This window comes from Dromiciops gliroides, chromosome 1, assembly GCF_019393635.1.
Source record: "Dromiciops gliroides isolate mDroGli1 chromosome 1, mDroGli1.pri, whole genome shotgun sequence".
NCBI lineage: Eukaryota > Metazoa > Chordata > Mammalia > Microbiotheria > Microbiotheriidae > Dromiciops > Dromiciops gliroides.
The window spans coordinates 665,317,616-665,343,243 of record NC_057861.1 but is presented as its reverse complement, the minus strand read 5'-3'; the positions used below and the strand labels follow the sequence as shown (position 1 = coordinate 665,343,243).

The window sequence follows — 25,628 nt, the reverse complement described above, 5'->3', positions numbered from 1 at the left end:
TAGCTCCTGAATTGAGTCACACCATGGAGTCAGTGTGGTTCACTCAATCCCCACAATTAACCAGTTGTAGTCCTAATGCCCTCAGTTCCCTCAAATTTCCTCACTGCTTGTGTGGCCTTGGGCAAATCACTTAACAATCAGTTTTCTCATAAATAAAATTAAAGAGTTGCCCTAGATGACTTCTATGGTACCTTCCACCACTAAATCAATGATTAGACTGTCAAGCTTGAATTGAGTGCTCATACTATTAACTATGGCATTAATTACCCCTCCCCAGATTTGTGATTTTGTAAACCTCCCTTCTATAATTCCTTCATAAGTCACTGATGAAAGTTTCTAGTAACACAAGGAAAAAGACTAAGCTCTCTAACACTCCATCAGTGGCTTCTCTCAAGATTGGCACAAAACCATTCATCACCATTGGGTATGGTTATGCAGCTGTTACTTCATCTAACAATAGTATCATCCAGTACATATTTCACCTATCTTATATGCAAGAAACCTTTTGACTCCTTTGCCAAAATGCTGTATATTTCCAATTGGCATTCCCAATATTCAGTAGACTAGCAACCATGTAAGTATTCCTTTTACTGATGAAAAGTATAATCCCATTATGACTTAGTACAAAGTTCCATAAGTCATTTTATCCAAAAAAAAGATCATTATTTGGTGGTGAACCTCTCCAAACTTAGCAGTGCCAATTCTCAAATGACAGACACAAAGTCCCCTTTATGTCCCTGTATCCGAAGTCTTTCTAGCTGGGTAGGACCTGACAGCAAATGTATCCATTTCAGAGTTACCTACATACCAGGATTAGCCATCAGAGCTTTATTTTAGTAGATATTTAGTAGGTCATCAATATAATAAACCTATTTTTAAAAAATAACTTGAGGTTAGGTTGGCAAGATTTTTTTTAAGACTGGGTCTCCCTATCTCACCCAGACTAGAACTGCTGAGTTTACACATGTGCCCAATCCTGCACTGATTAGCATAGAAGCTTTGATCTACTGTTTCCAACCTGGGCCTATTTGCCCTTCCTTGAGCATCCTGATGATCCCCAGGGTTCACTATATTAATTCCATACTTAGTGTGAATACTCAATCAGCTTAGCCGATTACAACTCAAAATTCCTAAACTCAAGAGTTCAACCAGCCTCACCCTCTCCAATAACTGGGATTTCAGGCATGTGCCACTATATCCAGGAAGATCTGTTCTTAATAAATCCATTTTGGCTCCCAGTGATTACCACATTCTTTTCTAAATACCACAAATGGTTTAATAATCAGTTTTAGAATTTAGCTAAATATCAATATCAAACTGGCATTCTGATTCCTAGTTTACCTTTCTACCATTTGGGATAACATTATCTTTCTCCAGTCTTTTAGCATCTCTTCCATTCTTTAAGAATTCAATATATAGGGGGCAGCTAGGTGGAGCAGTGGATAAAGCACGGACCCTGGATACAGGAGGACCTGAGTTCAAATCCAGCCTCAGACACTTGACACTACCTGTGTGACCCAGGGCAAGTCACTTAACCCTCATTGCCCCCCCCCCAAAAAAAGAATTCAATAAATAAACAAGTATTTATTAAGCACCCAACAGTGTTACAAAGCACTGTGCTAGGCACTGAGGACAAAAAGAGACAATCCCTACATACAAGGAGATTACTCATATCTAAATACATACAGCATAAATATAAAGTACATAAATATAAGCACATATGAAATTATCAAATATTGTAGACAGTGGCTATGAGACTACATTTGCGAGTCCCTTTGACCCTCAGGTATCTACTTATACTGAATGATGATTCAATATAAGGCAATTCTACTTTGCTCCTCATCATGGTGGTTTTGTTATGGCAATATCAAGAAAACCTTATTATAAGATGAGTTTTCTCTTGTAGTAAACCCCCAGCATGGCTGTTGAGAATGGCTTTATAGTGAGGAGCCAGAGCATTCCCATTGTGCTTGTTTCAGTAAGTATCTGTTTATTTAAAGGCAGAAAGGAATTAATGTTACAGTGTGGGAAAAGTAGCGTGTGAATGAGCTGTGCTTCAGCATATATTAAGAAACAATCAGATCTCTTGTTTTCTGTGCTTTTAAGTGAAATTGGACTCTCTGAATCTGTCTTTGCAAGAAGCAAATGTATAAACAATGCCTTTGGTGAGGCTAACACTAGGCAATACTCCTATTACTGAGTATCATTGCTAAGCTCATCAACAGACAAGGACATGATTCTTGGTCTAAAGATCCCCTCCCTCCTTCCCACGAGCCTCCTGAAGCAAGCTTCCTTCCACAACATCAGCATGCCCCACTCATTCTTCTCATTTTAGTAATGAGACAGAACTGGAAAGAGGTTTAGAAAATTCAGTCAAGGCTCAGGGTTGTCCTGTAGGTAGGTGAAGAAACAGGACATTGAGTTTTACACATCAAAGCCTTGAATTGATGAGAGAAATTGAAAGTAGAGCTTTGAATCATCTATGTATATGTGTGTAGTGTAGAGGTTTGGAACCTCCCTGGAAGGAAACTCAGATGGGAACAAAGGGACATGAAGTCCTGAACCTCCTTCTTCGGAAGCTTTGCGGGGAGTTCTTTTCTCTACCCTCCAGCTCTCCAATCAGGATGACAGGGATACTAGCTTTCCACCTTCACAACTGTTGCCATGCAGAAATACAAAGTTACCTGTCTTTACTGGCCAATAAAAGGATCTCTACATGCCTATACTTTGCTTCCCAAAACTTTCTCATTTACATGCATCCATGACACTAAACTGGGCACTCACAAAACAAATCAGACATTATGGAAACAAAATAATTCTTAGAAGGAGCTCTGAGACCAAAAACTACCTTCCTAAGTATAAATACTAGACATCTTTCAAGAACTATCTCAAGTTCATAAACCTTTACTCCATGACCCGAACCCTTTTTGTCCTACCTTTCCCCTTTGTCAGTGGTATTCAATGTCTATACCCCACAATTAACCTAAGTCTTTAGCTCTGCCTTGTATTGTTCTTAGGTTTTTCATGTATGCTAATACTGCCTTCTCAGCTAAACTATCGTGTCCTTTTGAGTAGGGACCAAGTCATAAAATTCTGCTGTATCCCTTGAAAACTTAGGCATGAGGTAGACACATGGTCATCACCAGGTATTTGATTGAGGTGTTTTGCACTAACTTCCAATTAAACTGGGATTAAAAAAAAAACTATAGGAAGAAGCAGGGGATTTCTGGATTCAGGTTTTGCTACAGTTTGGAATTTTTTGCTCTAACCCTATACAAATACACACACACACACACACACATACACACACACATCACTCAGACCTCTACTGTTCTATCATATGATTGCCTGAATTAGATCATTTGGAAGCTACATTTTCACTATTTATGACTAAGGGGTTTCAGTTTCCAATAAGATGTTACATTCTCTGCTCTTCTCTCACTTTTTGGTCTTTTTTTTTTTCATTTTCCTCTCTCCTTGCTTTTTAGCTGCTTTCTGCTTCTTCTCTCATTAGAGAGTCTAAATGAAAACATGATGACAAATGCAGCAACAGACCTGGAATCTGCTAAACTTCCTTTGTCATTAATTTTAAGAAGATTAAAGATGTGATGGGCTGGTTCTTTTTTAGTGCTTAGGGAATAGCAAGGATCTAATATTTTCCCTTTCTCTTAATGATGCATTATTTTCCTTTCCCATAAGAGACATTTGTGTTTAATTCTCCACACACTTGCTTCATCTCATCTTTCTCTACCACTCTTAGTTGCTCTTTTTACAATGCCTATTGACCCCTTCAAACTTCCTTGGAACCATATAACTCTGGGGGCCCCAGTGGGACTTCACCATCTGCTTCAGAGACATCTAACAGCATGGCTCCCTCCTGAATCATTAAAAACATCGGGCAGGGGATAGGAACAGTGCCTATAGGTACAGATGTACAAGTGAACACCTGTGACACATGCTGCCAAAAGAAAATTATGAATGATAGAACTAGGAAGAGGAAGAAATAAGGAATGTTGGTGTTTGATTATAATGCATCATCAGTTCATCAAGAGGCCATGTCAGAAGACAGAATTAGAATAGAGGTTCTTTATTTGAATTACTTTGTTAATAGAAGAGATATATTTGCCTTTTTAGTGAAAGAAGGTCATAATAGAATAGGATAGATAGGAAGAAGTGTACTCTACTTACTCACTAGTTTACTCATGCAGGATATTTCAACCCTAACCCTAGAAGTCAGGGATTATGATAGGGCTATCATCATTTTTAAGATTTATTTATTTATTTTAAACATTCTTTTCTTTTTAAATTTTGAGATCCAAATTCTCACCCTCCCTACCAATTCATCCCCTACCTATTGATAAGGCAAACAATATGATATGCTATATATGTCAAATCATGCAAAACATATTTCCATATTAGCCATATTGCAAAAAAGCAAGAAAAATAAAGAAAGGAAGAAAATTATACTTCAGTTTGCACTTAGAGTTCATCATTTCTCTCTCTGGAGGTAGATAGCATTTTTCATCATGAGTCCTTTGAAATTGTCTTGGATCATTGTACTGATCAAAGTAGCCAAATCTTTCATGGTTATTCTTCATTACAACACTACTGTTACTATGCACAATGATCTCTCAGTTCCTCTCACTTTATTTTGCCTCAGTTCATATAGATATTGACATGCATTTTTTTTCTGAAACTAGTCATGTCATATAACACAATAGTACTTCATAATAATCACATGCCACAACTTATTCAGCCATTCCCCAAATGATAAGCATCCCCTCAATTTCCAATTCTTCACCACCTCAAAAAAGAACTACTATAAATATTTTATACATATAAGTCCTTTTCCTTTGATCTCTTTGGAGTACAAATTTGTTCTTAATAAGTCCATTTTGGCTCCCATTGTTAGTCAAAGGATATACACAGTTTTATACCTCTTTGAGAATAGTTCTAGGGCATCTAGGTGGTGCAGTAGATAGAGCGCCAGTCCTGGATTCAGGAGGACCTGAGTTCAAATTCGCCCTCAGACACTTAACACTTACTAGCTGTGTGACCCTGGGGAAGTCCCTTAACCCCAATTGCCTCAAAAAAAGAAAGAAGGAAAGAAGGAAAGAAGGAAAGAAAGAAAGGAAGGAAGGAAGAAAGAAAGAAAGAAAGAAAGAAAGAAAGAAAGAAAGAAAGAAAGAAAGAAAGAAAGAAAGAAAGAAAGAAAGAAAGAAAAAGAGAATAGTTTTAAACTGTTCTTTAGAATGGCTCAACCCATGTACAATTGTACCAATGGTGCATTAGTGTATCTATTTTCTCTCATGCCCTCTAGCATTTGTCATTTCTGATAGGGGTGAGGTGGTACCTCAATGTTGTTTTTTTTTTTTTTTTGGTGAGGCAATTGGGGTCAAGTGACTTGCCCAGGGTCACACAGCTAGTAAGTATTAAGTGTCTGAGGCCGGATTTGAACTCAGGTACTCCTGAATCCAGGGCCGGTGCTCTATCCACTGTGCCACCTAGCTGCTCCTCAATGTTGTTTTAATTGGCATTTCTCTAACCAATTGTGATTTAAATCAAAGCTTTTTAAACAGTAGGTTTGTAAGAAAATAATTGGCTTTGCCAATGCCCAAAGGCACCAATTGGGGGTTGCATAACTGAATGTGGGGGTTGCAAAAAATTTGACAACAGTAAAAGGTTATGTACGCCTATTTTATATACCTATATACCTAGAGTCATGTAAAACTTTCTTGAGCTAAAAGGGTTCACGAGTGGAAAAAGTTGAAGAAGCTCTGATTTAGAGCATTTTTTCATATGACTATAGATAGATTTAAGTTCTGAAAACTACCTGTTCATATCCTTTGACCATTTGTTACCTGGGTATTGGCCTTTATTTTTATAAAGTTGACTCAGTTCCCTATATATTTGAGAAATAAGGCCTTCATCAGAAAAACTTGCTGTAAAATATTTTATATTGCTTCATAGTCTATGATACCTTTTAGCTAAATGTAGTTTCCTTGATTGTTTGTTTTAATTGTCTATTTTTGCTTTTGCTTTGTCTGAGATCATATGTGCGTTCTCTGCCTTTACTTCAACTGAAGTATATTAGATTCTGCTCTAGCCTTTTATTTTAACTCTGAATGTCTTTCTGTTTCAAGTGTGCCTCTTGTAAAGAACATATTGTTGGATTCTAATTTCTAATCCATTCTGGTTTTTATGGATGAGTTCATCTGATTCACATTCATAGTTATAATTACTGTGTATTTTTTCCATCCCATTTTCTTCCGTCTATTCTCTCTCTTTATCCAGTCTCTCCTCAAAAGTCTATTTTACTTCTGATCACTGCCTCCCTTAATCCACCCTCCCTTTCACTATTCCCCACTTTCTCTTATCTCCTTCCCCTCCTATTTCCTTATTAGGTAAGATAAATTTCTATGCACAATTGAGTGTGTATATACAGTCAATCCCCAACAATCATAGTTAACTTTCATGACCTCAAGCATTCACATGATCTTATTAGTAACCTCATTTTTACTTTCACAATGGCAACCAGGCACATTCACGGCTATGCACAGTAGAGAAAAAATGAGAGGTGCAATATGCGCAAGTGTATGGTGTCCTGCTGGTGTCCTACTAGAGTGACTTGGCAAAATTGGCCAACTGGCTAGAGACATCAAGGCTTCCAGTCCCATTATCAATCTCAGCCTCAAGGTTAAATGTCAACTCATTTCTACCATTGTTGATGCCTAGAAAGCAGCACTACCCCCTGGCATAGCCTCTTGTGTAACTTCTATTTAATTCTGCCTCTGTCTAAACCAAGAAGAGTAGTTGGTTTTATTCGCAGTAGAAAGGGGTATTTAAAGGAAGATATAGCCATGTAATCTGATGATGAGCTGTAAGCAATGGCAAGCCTGAAGAAGAAAAGAATTAGGGAGGATATGATAGCTGTCTATTAAGTATTTAAAGGACTGGCTTAAGAAATGAGAATTAGGCTTTTCTGCTCAGCCCCACGAGGCAGAACTAGGCATAATGAGCTGAAGTTTCAAGGAAGCAGATTTAGGTTGAATGTAAGGAAAAACTTTGTAACAGAATTATTCAAAATGGAATGGGCTGCCTTCAGAGCAATGGAATTTCCCTCACAGAAGATTTTTGAGCAAATATGGAATGACTACTTGCTAAGAATGCTATAAAGAGGATCTTTGCTAAGGTTGGACTACATGACTGAACTCATAGGTTCTGTGATACTGGGAATTTAATTTTGGCTCAGATTTATCTTCAGTACAATTACTCTGCCTTCTCTCTTTCAACTATTATTATTGACTAGGATTGTTGATTTTGAATTGAAAGAGATTTTAGAGTAGGGACTTCAGACATTAAGTGACTTGTCCAAGATCACACAGTCATATACAAATTCAGCATCTTTTCTACTGCACGATGCTTTCACCAATTTAACCCACAAATCCAGAATGATCAGGAATTTTGTGACCAACAGCATTATTTAAAATTCGATATGTAAATGACTGGGAAGAGTTACAGCAACAGATAAAAATTTGGTTACCCATTTCCATGCAGATATATTTCTCTTCCATTACTTGCCTGTGAGGAAAAAAATTAAACTTTTTTATTGAAGTGATAAAATTAATCACTAGTTTTAATATCAGTCATTTATATCTGACAGAGGAATAGCCTGTAATAAATAAATAACTATAGATCCAGTTCTATACAAAATGGACAGCACCTTTTATGTACTTGACACTACACTTAATCCTGGGATGTGAAAATAAGAAAGGATGCAGCACTTGCCTTTGAGGAAATTCTCAAATATAATCTAGTAGAGAAAATAAAACATATACACAAATAAATATAGTGCAAATTATAATATAAATGCAGAGAAGAAAGAAAAGAACATAAAGTGTGAGGATGAAATTAAATATGTTCAGAGTTATATATACTACATGGGTTCCAAGAGATAAATAGAAAGACTAAGCTATAAAAATGGGTTTTCTGTAGAATGGGCTCATGACAGAGAAGTGGAAGGAAACTGTGATTTAATAGAAGAATCATTGACTTGTGAGTCTGAAGATCTGAGTTTGAGTTCTGGCTCTGCCATTTACTAATTATGTGATCTTGACTAAGTTACTTAACTTCTGTCAGCCTTGGTTTCCTCATCTATAAAATGGGACAATATTTACAGTATTTACCTCACATGCTTATGTGAAGATCAAAGAAAATAATTCAACAAACTTAAAGGATAAGTAGGGATTCCACAAGAGAAGACAAGGGAGAATGTTTGAAGGATAAAGAATAGAGTCAACAAAGACATGGAGGTAGGGAAGTGCAGAACATGTTGGGGATAGAGAGTAGTCCAATTTGGATTAAATGCCTATTATGTCCAGGGCACTGTCTGTGAAATATTTAGTAAGCCAAAAGTGTTATATAAGTTTCCATTGTTACTTGAAGGAGGAGATTACAAAAGATGGCAAAAGGGGAAGAGAACATTCCATGCAGAGGTAATTGCATTTGTAAAACCTAGTAGGGTAGCATGTTCTGTCAATAATTTCATCAAATTTGTTGATGGCATCAATCATGTGAATGATAGATTTGGGAACACCGAGATATTAAGAAGCTAGGACAATAGGCCAACTGTAATTAAATTTCTTAAGAATAAATGTAAATTCCTGTATTTTGGTTCAAAAAGTCAACTGCACAACTGCTGGATGGAGCATCTATGACTACAAAGCAGCCTATATGAAAATGGCCTGGTAGGTATAGAGAAATGTTGTCAAAAGACTGATGCTCCAGGTTTATACTTCAGTGACACTACAAAGTCTCTTCTGGCTCTGAAGTTCTGAGATTCTATAATTATAAGCAGAGAATTGGATTTTCAATGCAACTAGAGGTAAAGAGATTTGAAGAGTATAGGTAGAAATTGGTAGAGAACCTTATGAAGGGCAATAAGGAATAATTGTCGGTTTTAAACCAAGTAGAATGTTGGAATAGCATGATCCAAATGATCCTTGTGGGAGAAATTTTAGGGGCACAAGGGGGAAGAATAAAGGCAGGGAAGCCAACCAGATTACTATTACAGTAGTTAAAACACGAGGCGACTAGAATCTGGCTCAAGACTTAGGTTGAAATAATATGCAGAAAAAAGTCAATTCTAATATTGATTTTTTTCTTCTTTATGGGTAAAAGGATAGTTCCAGTTTCAGCTGGAACTTAAAAACTCTATATATCTTGAACTATGAATGGAAATGAAAACATTGACATTTACATATCTTCCTCATCTTATCCTTTCATCCTCACAATCCTATAGGTGAGCCCCGTACAACCAGTGCCACTTTGCAATTACACTAATAAAACAGATAACCAACCTACTCTTTCACATCACCAGCCCCACAATGATCAGGCCAATCAGCTGGGAACAATGCAGTTCAGTCTTTCTTTACCTTCTCTGTTCCTCTTTGTGCTCCTCCAACAATCCGACAAAGCATTATCACAAAATCCACAAAGCAATTCTTGCTCCCACCCTACAATATCCTCCTTTCCATTCGCCAGTCAGACTTCCACCCAAACTGAACTATTATCTACCCCCAATGCATCCTGCACTTCCCCAGCTCCAGGTCTTTGCAGACACTATCCTTATCCCTCAAACATCCTTCCTTGGTTTTGTGTATGGAATTCCTACTCATCTATTAGAGATCAACTCAATCTCATGTCTTCCACAAAGCATTCCTCCCTGTAAATAAAGACCTTCCTCTCTCCGGACTCCACATAGTACTTTGATTTGACCCATATGAAGTAATGCTATGTCTTAAAGCCAATCTGCATTTGTGTTTGCTTACTCCTTCTAGTTCCCAAGCTTTATGAGATTAGGAGTGATGGAATATACATTTTATATCTTCCACAGAAATTATCATGGTGATTAGTACACTTAATAAACATTTGTTGAATGAATGAAAGACTAACATAACTTATCTCTCCTAAACTAGAGGGCTGCTTATGTCACTCCCCTAGTGATAAGCTGTACTGACTCATTGTTACCTCTAGAATCAAATGTGAATTCCTCTGTTTGGCATTTAAAGTCTTTCATGACCTGGTCACAACATATTTTTCTGGCTTTATTATATGCTTTCTCCACCCAAACTATCCAACAGTCCTCCCCCTCCAATACTGTCACTACCACAACACAGTCTTTGCTCACCTGTGAACTCATTACCTTTGACAACCACCATTCTTTAAATCTGATAACCAAAAAGCAGATCCTACTCAGTCTCGGTTCCTATGGCACTAAGTAACCCTTTGTTAGCAGTACTGTTAGTATCAGGGACATTTTGCAAGTACCCTGACTTCTGCCCTACAAGTACCTTACATATAATCATGTTTCTGAAATTATTAAAGAATCATTCCCTCTCCCCCAGAAACATTACCAGAGATGTGAAAGGAATGATACAGGTGTAGCTTCTACAAAAGAGCTTTAAGTTCCTCCATGGTAAACCGTTTTGGTATTAAGTCAAAGCCCATATCGGGGAGAAGGAAAATCATTTGTGCAGTGATGTCACTTGGATATCTTGCCAACTCCAATAGTGTCATTAACTGTCCTGTCAGCCTTTTAGACATCCTGAGAAGTCAATTCAGAAGCTCGGGGCCATGTCAGAAGTGTCTGGACTCCTCTTTCCTGAGAACACAGACCTGAGTTAGTGTTACTTAGCGGATGTCACAAGGCAGACACATACACATGCACGCAGGCACACCCATGCCCGAACACAAGCACAGCCAGGCACATGCACTCTGATCATGCTGAGTGATGGATGTAGGGAGCCTGCCCTGTGGGGTAAAAGCAGCTAAGAAACCGGGGGACGGCAACTAATGAGAGTGTGACCATGCTCTATTTTCAGCTCGTCATCATGGCCGGGACCGTTCTACTTGCCTACTACTTCGAGTGTACTGACACTTTCCAGGTTCACATCCAAGGATTCTTCTGTCAGGACGGAGACTTGATGAAGCCTTACCCTGGGACAGAGGAAGAAAGCTTCATCTCGCCTCTCGTGCTATACTGCGTGTTGGCTGCAACCCCCACAGCTATTGTAAGTACAGAAATAAATTTAATCCTTCACTGGGGATGCTGAAGGTCCCGTCTGCCTTTTATTGCCTTCTTCTCTTCTTTGTCCTCTGTAGCTTGCAGCAGCAGCAGCAGCAGCAACAGCACAGTCTCAAATGCTGTTTTAAAGCCACAACAAGATCAGATCCGGGGGTAGCCCCTTCAATAAAATCCGGAGTTAATCATGCAGGTTACAAGGACTGATTGTTCTAAAATGAAACATAACAGCATCTCTCACGTCCTGATCTGGTCCCCTCAGAGACCAGAAATTTCGTTCTCTGAGGAATAAAATTTAAACACCAAGTTTAAACATCAGAAAGCCAACAGCCACAATTCATGTACCTGTATTCCGAAGTGGAAGCGTAGCTATTTTTAATGACTTCTCCGTTGCATGTTTTTAGCAGAAGTTCCCGATCTAAATTCTATTGCTGACATTCCCGTGATCCAATGAGAACCATATTTGTAAAAGTGCTTAGCACAGTGCTTGGCACGTGAAGGTGCTTAACAAATGCGTGTTCCCTTCCCCCTTCCCATGATCATCCTAGGATTAGGGCTGAACTTGGAAGGGAAAGGAGAAAGCTCCTCAAAATGCTCTCTATTGCTGTCCTGAAAGAACTACAGGAGGGCTCAGGGTAGGAAAAAGTTGTTTCTCCCGGAGTTCGTTTGTATATTGCCCTTTGTAGTTCTTACTGGGATCCTTTAAATCACATCCAATTAAGTTTCATCTTTACCTTCATTTACTTTATTCTCTCTCAAGGCAATACACTTCTCCGACATGATCCTCTAGGGAAACACCCCATTCAGAGTAAGAAGCCAAAGCATCTGGACAGCTTGTTCAAATGATTTAGTGTAAAAATGATGACTGGCTTGGTATTATGATGTTTTAAAGCCAATACCCAATTAAATATAACACCTGGTCAGAAGAGATGCAATCACTTTTCTTTATGTGGCTGATACACTCCCTCCCCATCATCACTTCTCATAACGCTGGTCTTCATTCAAGAACCTCAAAGAGCTCTATAAATGCCAGTCGGTTTGTTCTTCATTGGCCCTTCCCCATGAAGCTTTCCTGGATCTCCAAAATCATTAGCACTCTTTTTCACCTCAAATTACCTAGCTTTGTACTAATTTCTGTTTATGACATGTCACCCCTTCTGCACACAACTCAACCTCTCCACCCCCTGAGGGGGCTAAGCAGCTTGCTCAATGTTATGTAACTAGTAAGTGGCAAATACGGGATTTGAATCTTCACTGTTTTATTTGAAGACCAAGGTTCTTCCGACCATGCTGGAAGATGCTGATTGCATGGACATTCGTTTAGTTTGATTTGTTATACATTCATACCTTGGTGTTTGTGGGGTTACCTGTACAGTAGTATTCTGAGTAGATATTGTACAAGGTGTTCCAAAAGGGAGCTGCACTAAGATTTTTTTTTGTTTTAGTGAGGCAATTGGGGTTGAGTGACTTGCCCAGGGTCACACAGCTAGTCAGTGTTAAGTGTCTGAGGCTGGATTTGAACTCAGGTACTCCTGACTCCAGGGCCAGTGCTCTATCCACTGCGCCATCTAGCTGCCCCCTGCACTAAGATTTTTAGGACAGCCTCTATAAAATGTAAGGAGGACAGAAGCTTTTTTAAAATTTTACAACTCTGAGCAGTGAGGGTATGGAAGTGCAAGGGCAGGGGAGGGGAGAGAGGGAAGTCGAAGTCAATGATCTCTAAGCTCCCTTTTCATCTCTGAAACTCTGTATTTCCAAAAGCAGAGGTTGCTATTTTGGCTGGAGTTCCTAGGTGCCCAAATCTATTCCTTAGCAATTTTAGGGACATAAGTGGGCTTTTCTCAACTGAACAGATCTAAATTAAATTCTACCTAGATCCCTTTATTCCTTTCTCTTGCAAAGTCCTGGAGTTATGGGAGGTGTACCCTCCCCCAAAAGGAGGCAAAGCACTGGTGACTGTATCACACTCAATTCCTTGCCAGCCTTAGGAACAAGAGAGAGAGAGCCAAAGATTGCCACCCATATGCCTTACATGGCAACATGCAGAACTGTAAAAACAAAATAACAAGAACATTTTTTTTTTATGATTGAAAGAGTTCTACTGGTAATTTTATATTGAGATGACCCATTAAGGTCACTTCTAGTTCTGTAAGTGTCTGATGACGATTTTGTGTTCACACATACATTTCTTCTTAGTGTTCTGAATTCCTTACAAATAGATTGTTGAGAGACAACTTGGTATAATGGATAGAATGCTGAACCTGGAGTCAGGAAGATCTAGGTTCAAATTCTACCTCTTATCCTTATTACCTGTGTGACCATAAGTAAGTCACTTACCCTCTCTGAGCCTCTATTTGCTTATCTATAAAAATGGGAATAACAGTACTCACAGTCCTGGTATTCCAGTAAGATGTAAGAATATACATCAAATATTTTTGCTAACTTTGAAGAGCTCTAGGTCAGTTGGTATTTTTATTTTTGCTCTCCTTCCATTAGCTTCACTACTCCAATAGTCATTGTCTTTCTTCCCTCTGGTGGTACAGCTTGCAACTTCTCATTTGTGCTTATCTACATCCTCCATGGAATATCTATGTACCCAACACCCTGGAGACCTTCCTCTAGGCCTTTTAGCCTTCTGTGGCTACCTGTACAGCCCTTAGGCTGTCTGTTATCTCTCACTCTCAGGACCTGACCAGCCTACTTCCTTCCCCAATAAAACATTTTCAGGATTGTATCTTTTTCACCACTTTTTGCATATGTCATTATTGGTCATATCTGTCCTTCCACTATCCACAGGCAAGGTTTTTACCTGGATCTCCTTGGTTACATTCAGAGATACACAGTGTCCTGACTTAGGGAGATGATGCTTCCACAGTTCCCTGACCTTGTCAGGACACAGTTGGCATTTTATATTCAGTTCGGGGCACTACATTTTAAGACAGACATAGACAAAATAGTGCACAGCCAAAGGAAGGCAGTCAGGATGGCAAGAAAACTGGAGATCTTTCCACAAAATATCAATGAAAGCAAATAAGGACGTTTAGTTGTAGAAGAATTAGAGAAGGATGACAGGAGCAAATAATAGAGCTAAAAGAAAAATTAGAGGCCATTGAGTCCGTTTTTCCACCCCTTATTTTACAGATGAGGAAACTGAGGCAAGGAAGCTTTAAGTGATTTGCCCAGGATCACATAGTCAGCAAGAATCCAAAGCAGAATTTGAACCCAGGTCTTCCCGACTCCAAGTCCAGTTTCCTGTTCACTATGTTATGTCTGCAAGTATTTAAAAGGCTATCACAGGAAAGACGGATTAGACTTTTTCTGCTTAGTCCTAGAGAAGAGATGTGAGACCAATGTGTAGAAAGTACAGAGAAGACTTGGTGTTGGTTACAGGGAAGAAGGAAAAAAAGTACTTTATAACATTTAATAAGTAACAGGAATGGAATCTTCCCTTAAGAAGTTAGTGATTTCCCATTCCCTTCCTCTGTCCCCACTGGAGGTCTTCAAGCAGAAACTGGATAACAACTTTCAGCTATATTTTCAAGAATTGTCTTGGATCTGGCATTACTTGATGCCTCTAAGGTCCCTTTGAACTCAGATTCTTTTAGTAGCTTCTCTTTTTTTCTTCTCTAAAAACATTTCCAACAGTCTTATCAAACATTAGCTAGTCCTTTACATCCTCTACTAGTTAGTTCACAACAAATTTAATATTTCAGAATGATCGTGTAGCCACTAACGAAGGTAGCTGTCCATATTGGGGCACATAGCTATGTGAGTATCACTCTGATGATCCTGCACAATCATGGCAGCTCTCCTGGGTTCCTTATGAATCACAATGGTCATTTACTAGGCATTCATGATGTTGCACCTTAGACGTACTTATGCCTCCTTCCCCCTGGATTGCTTTTGTTCACATTTTCTATTTGATCTATTTTCTCCCATTCTTCCAGGGCATATAATTCCTCATGCATGCAGGCCTACTATGCAAGGTGGTAGCTTTTTTCCTCCACAGGATAGTACAGAGAGTTGTCATGGAAGAATCAAGCCTCTTGGCATTAAGTACCTTAGTACCATTGAAGGAAAAAAATGGTTTGTAAATGATTAGTATAGAATTAATAGTACATTCTTTAAGTTAGTTATAATTTTAGTAAACCCAGAGTATTTTAAAGTTTATCATTTTGCTTTGGAAAGAAGCTTGGAGTTATGTGGCATGTTTGGATTATACAGTGTGTTGGATCAGATGACCTCAGAGATCCTTCCATGTTTATGATATACAGCATGATCCACCTCAAGAGAAAGTCTGAATAGAGACTGAAGAATACTTTTTTAAAACTTTATTGGAGGTGTTTGTGCTTTATTTGACGACATGACTAATATGGAAATATATTTTGCATAACTGCACATGTATATCATATTGAATTGCTTGCCCTCTATATGAGGAGGGAGAAGAGGGAGGGAAAGAATTGGCAACTCAACTTAAAAACAAGCAAACAAATATTTTTAAATTTTACATGTAATTGGAAAAAGTAAAATTAAGTAGAAAAAAATGACATACAGCATGACTGCCAAAGATACTATAGAGCATCAGTGAAAGAGTGCAAAGCCTAGAGTAAGAAGATGGGTTCAAACCCCATGTTGAAAATTTACTAGCTGCATGAATTTGGCTAAATTACTTTAATGCTGAGAGGTTCAGTTTTGTCCTCTGTAAATTAGAAATAATAATACTTATATTTCTTATTTCACTTGTTTCTTTATGAGAAAAACACTTTACAAATCTTACTATGCTACATGTATGATGTGGAAAGAGCAATAATCTGGAGAGAGAACCTGGGTTCAAATCTCACTTCTGATGCTTACTACCTATGTGACCTAGAGTAAGTCATTTAACTTCCCTGGGCCTCAGCTTCCTGAATGGGTTGGTCTAAATGGATGGTCTCCGCCTCTATACAATACACGAGTTATTAATAACTTGTCCCCAGTCCTCATTTTATAGACAGTTCTCCAGATAATTTCTGCCTTTCTCTGAGTTAAGCTTCAGAACCTTAATGTTTTTTATTTTGTTTTTGTTTTAGTCAAGAAAATATATTTATCCAAATTGGCAGTAAAACAGATATCAGAGAAGGTATACATAGGAGAATATATACCAGACCATATAGAGTGAAGGAACTCTCCCATTGGGTGTGTGGTAACTAAACTCAACCAACCATCTCTAGAGTCCTGAATCTCTCCCAAGGAGAAGTTCCTTGAAGTGGCTAGTGTAGAACAGAGACAGGGTAAAGACTGATAGCTCCTCTGATGTCAGCTTCTTCCCAGAATCTTTTCTTTCAGCAACCTAAAGCAGGGTTGGCTTTTTCCATCTTCCCTCGTGAAATTGAAAGCCAGAACTGCCCAAAGCAACTTGAAACTTGAAGAGAACCCCAAAGACTGTTTCAAGAAAAACTGAAGACACCAAAGCTGTCTCAATCCCACCAACTCTGCCCTGGCCCCCATGAAAGGTGGGGCATTCATCTTCACCAGTGAGGAAACAATTTCATGTTAATGGGCCTTGGGACTAGGCTACATTAGGGATTTTCAGTTGGGATCCCTAATGTTTTTGACAGAATTCAGTAGAATTTTCTATGTTTTGCCTCAATATTGTGTTTTCCAAGTTATGATTTTCTCTTTATATTAGGAAGAGTCATGTCAACCAACCATTTTTCCCAAGAATGCCCTTTTTTCTAGCTTATAGGCCAAGTGCCCCAGTACGGAAGGCAACAGAGGCCTACTCAGGGAGCAGGGCACTACAAGTCAGAAACTTTTTTGTTCATTTTTACCTTAATTGGGGATGGGGAGAAGGACAAATAAGGAAGATGAGTCTTATTCGATAAAAGAAAAAGCTTTCTAATAATTGAAGTTAGCCAATAATAGAATGGGCTACCTCAGAAAGTAGTTAGTTCCCTATCATTGGAGGGCTTTAGGCAGAAGTTTGATAATCATTGGTCAGGACACTTGTAGAGGGGATTCATATTGGGCTAGAGTTTTGAGTAGATGGCCTTTCTCCCCCTAATGTCTTGTGATCCTGACTCATGGATCTATGCTTGATCTGTCTAAGAAAGTCATCTTAGCCTTTCTGTGGCTGGATTTTCTGGGGGAAATTTACACCTCAAAGGGGTGTTTTGAAGAACAGTTAGTAAATAATAAATAGGAATGGCAGTAATAACCATCCGTTGTATTTATACCACTCCCTTCTCAAAGGAGATACCATCATTTTATTGGCACTGTCTAATTTCTTTTCTTTTTTTTGTTGAGGCAATGAGGGTTAAGTGACTTGCCCAGGGTCACACAGCTAGTAAGTGTCAAGTGTCTGATGCAGGAGTTGAACTCAGATCCTCCTGATTCCAGGGCCAGTGATTTATCCACTGCACCACCTAGCTTTCCCCTTGTCTAATTTGTTTTCACAGAAACCTGGAGGGATGGGCAGAAAGTGTACCAGTGCTCATAGAATGAGAATTTTTTCTCTGGGAGGAAGCACAAATATCCTCTAGCCCAGTACCCTCATTTTACATGTGAGAAAAGGAAGGCCCAGAGAAGGTCTTTGACTTGCCTAAGGCCACATAATTAATAATTGGCAGAGCTGGAGCATGAAACCAGGCCTTTTGAATTCAGTGTTTATTTCATTAGTTGTTGTAGTTGTTTAGTCTTTTCAGTTGTGTCTGACTTTGTGAGCCTATTTGGGGTTTTCTTGGAAAAGATACTGGACTGGTTTGGCATTTCCTTCTCCAGATCATTTTATGGATGAGGAAACTGAGGCAGACAGGGTGAAGTGACCTACTCAGGGTCACACAACTAGTAAATGTCTGAGGTCAGATTTGAACTCAAGTCTTCCTGACTCCAGGGATGGCTCTCTATTCACTACACTACCTAGCTGCTCATTTATTATACCACTGTGTAAAAAGATATAGAACCATAACCACCTGACCCCACTTCCATTATGACCTATGTAAGTGGACAAAATAACATGTGTGTAGGAAGGTCTTGAACTTGGGGGATGAAGGGCAGAGGGAGATGTTCTCTACCTTTATGAAGCTTACAATATGATAGGGATGATGTACACAGATAACTAGAGCATGAAACAGAACAAGCTAAGTGAACATAGGAAAGTGATTGATGAAATCTGAGGTTGTGGGACCACCTCTGCCACAAAATGGCTGTGGGTCTTTGAGCCTCTCAGGGCCTCGGTTTTCTAATCTTTAAAATAAAGGCAAGAAGAGACAGGGTGATGTGGTGGGTAGAGAGCCAGGCTCAGAGCCAGAATACCCCAGCTTCAAATCTCACCTCTGACACTGGCTGTGTAAACCCTGTATGTCACTTAAACTCTCAGTGAGTTTCAGTGGGAGAAGGGCATTTCTGCCTGAAATTCACCTCTACAACCCCTTACACAAGGGGCTTCCCCATGCCAATAAAAGCCCAAGTCCTGTCTCCATCCCTAAAATCAAGGCAAAGGACTAGTGACAGGGTAGATTGAATGTGAGAGTTGTTTTAAGGAAAATCTTGATTCAAATCTTGCCTCTAATACTAGCTGTGTGACTACTCTATGGAAACATCATGTAAGCTCTCTGAGCCTCTATCACCTTATCTTATCTGTACAATCAGGATAATAATAACTGTAAGACCTTCTTTGAAGGGATGTTGTGAAGCTTATAGGGAATACGGTAGGCAAAATGATCTCATGTCAGCTTTAACAATAATTACTACTGCTACCACCACTACTACTACTACCACTACTGCTACTGCTACTACTACTACTACTACCACCACCATCACCACTGCTACTCCTAAGCATTCATTAAAGCTCTCCTATGAGTACTATTATGGAAACAAGGAAAGATCAACAGGATCCCTTGCTATCTCAGTCTTCTGTCAACAGGAAGGATAAAATGAATACAAACAGAATTATATTACAATGTGTATTATGATAAGTATAAACAAGAAATATAAACAGTTTTTACTAAATTTGAGGAAGAAAGGAACAATTTCAACTAGGAGGAAGTACTGTTGAACATCATATTTGCAGGCAGAGATGAGTGGGGTAGAAGAGGGATGGCAAATATTCCAGGTATAGACATGGCATGAGCAAAACCATAGAAGTGGGAAAGAAAAGGAGGAAATTTTCTTCTTTATATTCCCAATTACCTGATAGAGTTTAACTCCTGGTGCATATGTGTCTGATATCCCCATGAATTTCCCTGTGATCCAGGAGCATATGAAGAGATCTGTGAAAGAAATACCTCCTCCAAGTATCTGGCTTTCATCTTAAACTCCTCTTTTTGCATTTCACCATCAGATACGATTACTGTCCAGTCACAGCAAGGCCATGTGCAACAAACAGGAAGACATTTTCATACCCACGCTCCTCTGCCTCTTTCAAAAAAGCCACAGCCTACCAGTTTATTCCTGGTGTAGCTTCTCAAGCCTGTGTCCAGAATTATTTGACTAGAAGTCTTTGAATGTAGGACAAGGGTAGTTGCAGTGTGTGTCCTCATTAACCCTTAAGACTGAACTAATAGGCTGCCTTAGGCTTCCTGGGCAGCCTGCCTACATCTGTCCCTGGAGTCAGAGGCAGAGAGTAATGAATCAATTTGGGGAACAGTTTCTAAAGAACATAAATCCTCCTAGCACCACATAGCATGAGAAAATGGCTATTAAACTTGCTTATTGGCATTGCTAGCAAAAAGCAGAGACAAGGTTATGTGGGAAACAGCACGATTTTTGGCCCAATGGTAAAGAATAAAAACCACTATGACTTTATTTGCATGAATCTATATGAACACACAAGTACAGAATTTCTTAAACAAAGCAAGAAAACACATTCTGATAAGAAAGGGTCAGGCTGGGGGAACTGTGGGAATCCTTACCCTGAGGTTTTGCTAACTTGAAGTTGACAGGCCCAAAGCCCAGTGCTGAGCCCACCACAAGCTCTTGATGAAGCTTGGGGATTAATTAGGGATGGAATGGTGAAGTATGCAAAGTATTTAGAAGCAGAGCACCTCTGTTCAAATCCTACCAAAGAGGCAGCTAGATGGCGCAGTGGATAGAGTACCGGCCCTGGATTCAGGAGTACCTGAGTTCAAATTTGGCCTCAGACACTTGACACTTACTAGCTGTGTGACCCTGGGCAAGTCACTTAACCCCCATTGCCTGCAAAAAAAAAAAAAAAACTTCAAGTAAAATCCTATCAAAGTCATTCCTTATTTGTGTGACCTTATGCAATTCACTTAACTACTATGGACCCCAGTTTCTTCATTGCTAGAAGGAGACAAGTGACCATGTAATTTTTTTTTCTTTTTCTCATTACATATTTATTTATTTATTATGTTGTATATATGCAATGACATTAAACATATTTCTACATGAGTCATTTTGTAAAAGAAGAATCAGAGCACAAAGGAAAAACCTCAAAAAAAGGAGAAAAAAAAACAGTCCGAAAGTAGAAACTGTGACCATGTAATTTCTAAAGTCTTCTACCTCTAAATCTATGATTATAAAATATCAGAAGAGCAAAGTCTACTGATACTCACTATACTGTAGCATTAAAAATTGAATGTGTGACGGCCTTGTTTCTACCCCCAGTGTGTGTGTGTGTGTGGGGGGGGGAGATAACTACCTAAGGTTTATTTATAAGCTATAAATGTCAGCACCGGTTTTTGACATTAAGCATTTATTAAAGAGTAAAGAGAACACATGGAGTACAGAAAGTAAAACAAAAAAAGCCTATCTCCTTTCCTCTCTCTCTGCCACCAACCCAAAGTCCTGGAACCAAAAGGGCAGACCTAGGGAGCCAGCCTCACCTCCTACTTCCTGTCCTCTTCCCCAGAAGGGGCCATCGTTCAAGCTGATTGGTTGAGGGTGGTCTTGTGTTGATGTAGTAGTCCACAGCTTCTGAGAACAACACCCCACTCAGGGCTGGCCAGGTGTGGTCTTGATCTAATCAACCTTAAGTAGGTTCTCAGTCAGTCTGTCAGTCTCACCCAATTCAATAAATTCCAAATCAATCTTCAGGTGGGGCCCCAAGGGGCTTCCAAACCCCATTGTTTACTTCATGAAGCAATAACATTACAGATACTTATGACTAACAATGTAAAGGGATTGAAAAGAGAGAAAAGTAATTGAACGACCCATTGACTCCCCTTTAGTAGGTGGACATTACAAACAATGAAGAACTAAAGGGGGCACTCCCCTTTAGTAGGTGGCTATTACAAATAGTGTATGCAATGGGGAAAAGGAAAACAGGAAAATGTCCTTTTAAGTCTTTGGAAGTCTTTTCTCAGATGATTCTTGGGATGTCCTCTGGGTGTAGTTGTGGAGTGAAAGTCTTTCAGGTGTTTCAGAAAATGATAATCAGCTGGAAAGTTTCCTACAAAATTGATCTTATCACAACTTTAAATAGCTTTGCCAATAACCAAATCAAACAATGAAAGTTCTTAAAAACATGTCTAAGGAAATTCAGATTCTTTTAGAGATATAATAAATACAAAAATTGAAATTTTTTTAACTTAATATTACTGTAAACTCCCCTGTGGGGAATAAATTGAGAAGTCAATTGTGATATTAATTAAGAAAAGAATTTTTATCTTTGTTTCATCACTTTTTGCATCATCTGCCTAATTATCCTCATGCCACTATGAGAAATTAAAGAATCTAATATAATTGGTAGCAGATGTCAAAGCCAAATTCAACATTGTGTTTATCATGACACCTGAGATAATTATGGGCTTACCATAAGAGAACAGACAGGAAACTGAGTCAGGTTTAATCAGATGCATAGGACTGAAATGTCCATGACATCAGGCATATAGGAGGGGGGATCAAAATCACCTACATTGTCCAGATTATGTATAACAACCTACCTACATAGTGAAAGTTCTTTGTTCTCATCTTCCACACTTCACACCTTTTCTCATTTATATTTTCAGCCTGTCAAAAGTCCTTACATTTCCTGTTGTGATTAATGGTGTTCCCATAATTTGGTCTGCATTGTCTTACAAATTTCACTCATTCCTTAGAAAGAATTATTGGTATCATTAGTGTTTGTAGTGAAAATAACCTGCAGGGACCAAGAGTTTCCTGCATTTAGTACTTTAGCTCTTTCTTTGAAGATGTAGGAGTGGGGGCAGCTAGGTGGCTCAGTGGATAAAGAACCAGCCCTGGATTAAGGATGACCTGAGTTCAAATCCTGCCTCAGACACTTGACACTTACTAGCTATGTGACCCTGGGTAAGTCACTTAACCCTCACTGCCCTGCAAAACAAACAAACAAAAAAGATGCAGGAGTTACCCTGCAGCCATTCCATTAAGAAAAGGTTACAAGTGGTTACCTGCTTTAAGGATTTCTCCCCAACTAGTGTCTGAGGTATGCTGGGAAAAGGCATGGTCTAATAGAAATTAGTCTGATCTTGGAATAAAAGGTCCTGGGTTCAAGTCCCCACTCAGACACTCACTAGCTATGTGACCTTGAGCAAATTACTACATCTCTCCAAGCCTTGGTTTCTTATCTGAAAAATAGGGCTAATGATGTTTATACTACCTACTTTGAAGGATTCATAAGATAGGTGTAACGATTGGAATGACGCCACCTGCTGGATACTTACTGTAGAAGAGTTCTGCCCATGAAGCGAAGGTCTTTGAGGGCAAGACCAGGAGTCTTTTCTTTGGCGGGAGGAAGTGACGAGGACTAGTGGGAGGAGGAAGGAAGAGACTGGCGCTGACTCTGGGGCTCTTTCCTGAGGACGCTGGCGGAGAAGGGAGCTAGAAATGTGCTCTCCCTTTAATAGATAGAAATCTAGGCCTTTCTCTCTCTCTTTACCAAATTCTTATTCTCCTTAATAAATGCTTAAAAGTCTAACTCTTGCTAAAGCTTGTAATTGATTGGCGACCACTCATTAGATATTTTAGACAGTTTAGCTAGAATTTTAACCCTTAACATAGGAGAGCTAAGGCTGAAAGGAATGTTAGAGGGCATCTAGTTACCCCAGGTCATACAGGTAGTAAGATTCAGGATTTGAACCCAGGTCCTCCAAATCTAGCACCATCTTCTGGAAAATAATATAAAAATAAGTTATTATTAGTTCATCGTCCATTTTAATACAAGCACTTGAGATGTAGCATATAAGAGAGGACAAAGGACTGGCCTTGGTTTCCTATGCTGTATCTGATATTATGAATTGACTATGGACAAATTATGGACTTAACATCTCAGTGCCCATTAACAACCTTATATGTTATGAAAGTGTTGCTGGTCTGCACCGGTGAGGGAAGTTTCCGTATCAGGAGTCACTTACACAGATGAAATCATATACCCAGACAAAAGAGAAAAGAAAGAAAGAAAAAAAGAGTCATAATAATCTACCCCTCTAAAGTGACTGTGTTGGTTTCCTGGGACAAAGTCCTAATGGTCAATTTACTTGATTGCAATATACTAACAACACCGCTCAAGGTTGTGGAATCTTGAACATGTGGCAGAGCCTTGTGGTGGGTTGAATATCATTCAGTAAAACAGATATGACTCCTCAGAAGAGAAAGGAATATATAATGAAGAAGCATAAGAGCTTGGACTATCTGAGAAATTTCTATCTCAAAACAAATTAGTTAAATCTATAAATTGAGACTATAATTATTAACATTAAATATAAAGATTATTCCTTCAAACATAATGGAAGTAGGTTTCAAATCAGTCTCTCGTATAGGGTCACAATGACAAAGTCATGCGGCCTGCTGACTCCAGACACCAAACCCACAGTTGAAAAGTAGTGGAGTGAAAAGGCAGAGATGTAGCTGAGTCACAGACCTGGCAGAGAGGAAGAGGGAAAGACATGGCCAGAGACAGAAAAAGACAGAGGGAGATGGAGAGAAAGAGAAAGCAAAATAGGGAAAGAGACACCGAGGGAGAAATACCAACCATCCTTACTTAGATTGAAGTCCTGCACTATAAGCCCATCAATGCAATCTTTTTAAAAACTTGCTGTTATGATTAGAGCTATAGAATTGGGAGGGGAGAGAGGAGAGGGAGGGGAGAGAGAGAAGGAGGGAAGTGGGAAGGCAAATTATTACTCTCCTTGTTCCAGATACCTAGAAAGCAAAGATGTATGTAAATAGATAATGCTGAAATCAGGTATCTCCTAACAAAAATGCATTACTGGTTATTGTTTTGGTTTTGGTTTTTTTGGTTTTTTTGCAGGGCAATGAGGGTTAAGTGACTTTCCCAGGGTCACACAACTAGTAAGTGTCAAGTGTCTGAGGCCGGATTTGAACTCAGGTACTCCTGAATCCAGGACTTTATCCACTGCGCCACTTAGCTGCCCCCTGGTTATTGTTGATATTGAAAGTACAAGCATTGTTTTAATCAATTAATTTCTCTCAGATTCTCTCTTTCTTGGTACTATGCCCATTAAAGGCCACCTACCCTGCCCCCTCCCCCACCAAAAAAATAGCAAAACCACACTGTAAAGAAGGCCCTTTACTGTACAATAAACATTTATTAGAAATAACTACAGGGCGGTTGGAAAGAAAGTACTTTGTAAACCTGAAAGAGTTTTAGAAATCTGAGCTATGATTATAGCTGTTAATGTTATATTGAGCCAAACAGACCCCAGATGCCTGCCTAGAAGAGCAGGTGATAGTCCATGTGATGTGATTTTGAGGTCACTCAGAAAGCCCTGATTTCCCTCTACTACCAGTGAAATCCTCCTCGCTCCCCTGCCTGGTTTCTAAAATTCCACAGTCCAAACTCCATTCCTTTATTTTAAACCTGTGACCCCTGTTGAATTACAAATCCCCCTGGAAGGATAATATTTAAAGATGTTATCAATCATTTTTCATTATAGCTGAGTGGAGTAGTGGGAACAGAAATGCCCTGGAAATTCTGGGTTAAACACATAATAACTGTGTGAGCCTGGACAATCTCTCAGCCCCTTAATAATCCCAGCTAACTCTCAGTCTGTAAATTGCAGGACAGTCACTGATCTGCATTGGTAGCAGAAATTTGGACAAAAATAAATCTTTCATTTATACTTACGTATGAATTAAGAATCTTAGCAGGTTCGGCTTGGAAGAGAGGGGGAAGGAATATGAGTATTCTGGGAGTAGGAGTGATTCCCATAGAGAAGCTGGCCCTAAGGACCAGTTGATCTATTTTTCATCCCCAATAATTTTAATATTAAACTGATACATCCTTCTATTCAACAAACATTTCTTTCAACGCACAGCTATGACCTACCCTAACCTACTAAACAGTGAAAGCTATTCGGGGCACTGTGGGAGATAGAAAAGATATAGTACCTGTATGTGCAGTTCATTAGTAAGGTAAGATACCAAGGTAGATAACTAGGTAGCCAGCAGATTGCTGCAATTTGATGTTAGTATATTCAGAGTTCCCTCTCTTTTTTCTCCCATCCTTTACCCATAAAAGTGTAGAATAATACTTTGAAATGTATACAACAAAATATATAGGATTACAAAGGAAACCAATTCTATTGAAAGTTACCAAAATTAAACAAACAAAAAAACAGGGAAG

General features: G+C 39.0%; 1 protein-coding gene across 1 annotated transcript in view; it reads left to right on the top strand.

Annotated features, from left to right (window-relative positions):
• PLPPR1 (phospholipid phosphatase related 1) overlaps positions 1-25,628 on the top strand; it is a 338,633-nt gene that overhangs the window by 243,821 nt on the left and 69,184 nt on the right. The window contains 1 exon segment of the mRNA XM_043979379.1: positions 10,884-11,072. Coding sequence (XP_043835314.1) covers positions 10,884-11,072 — 189 coding nt within the window.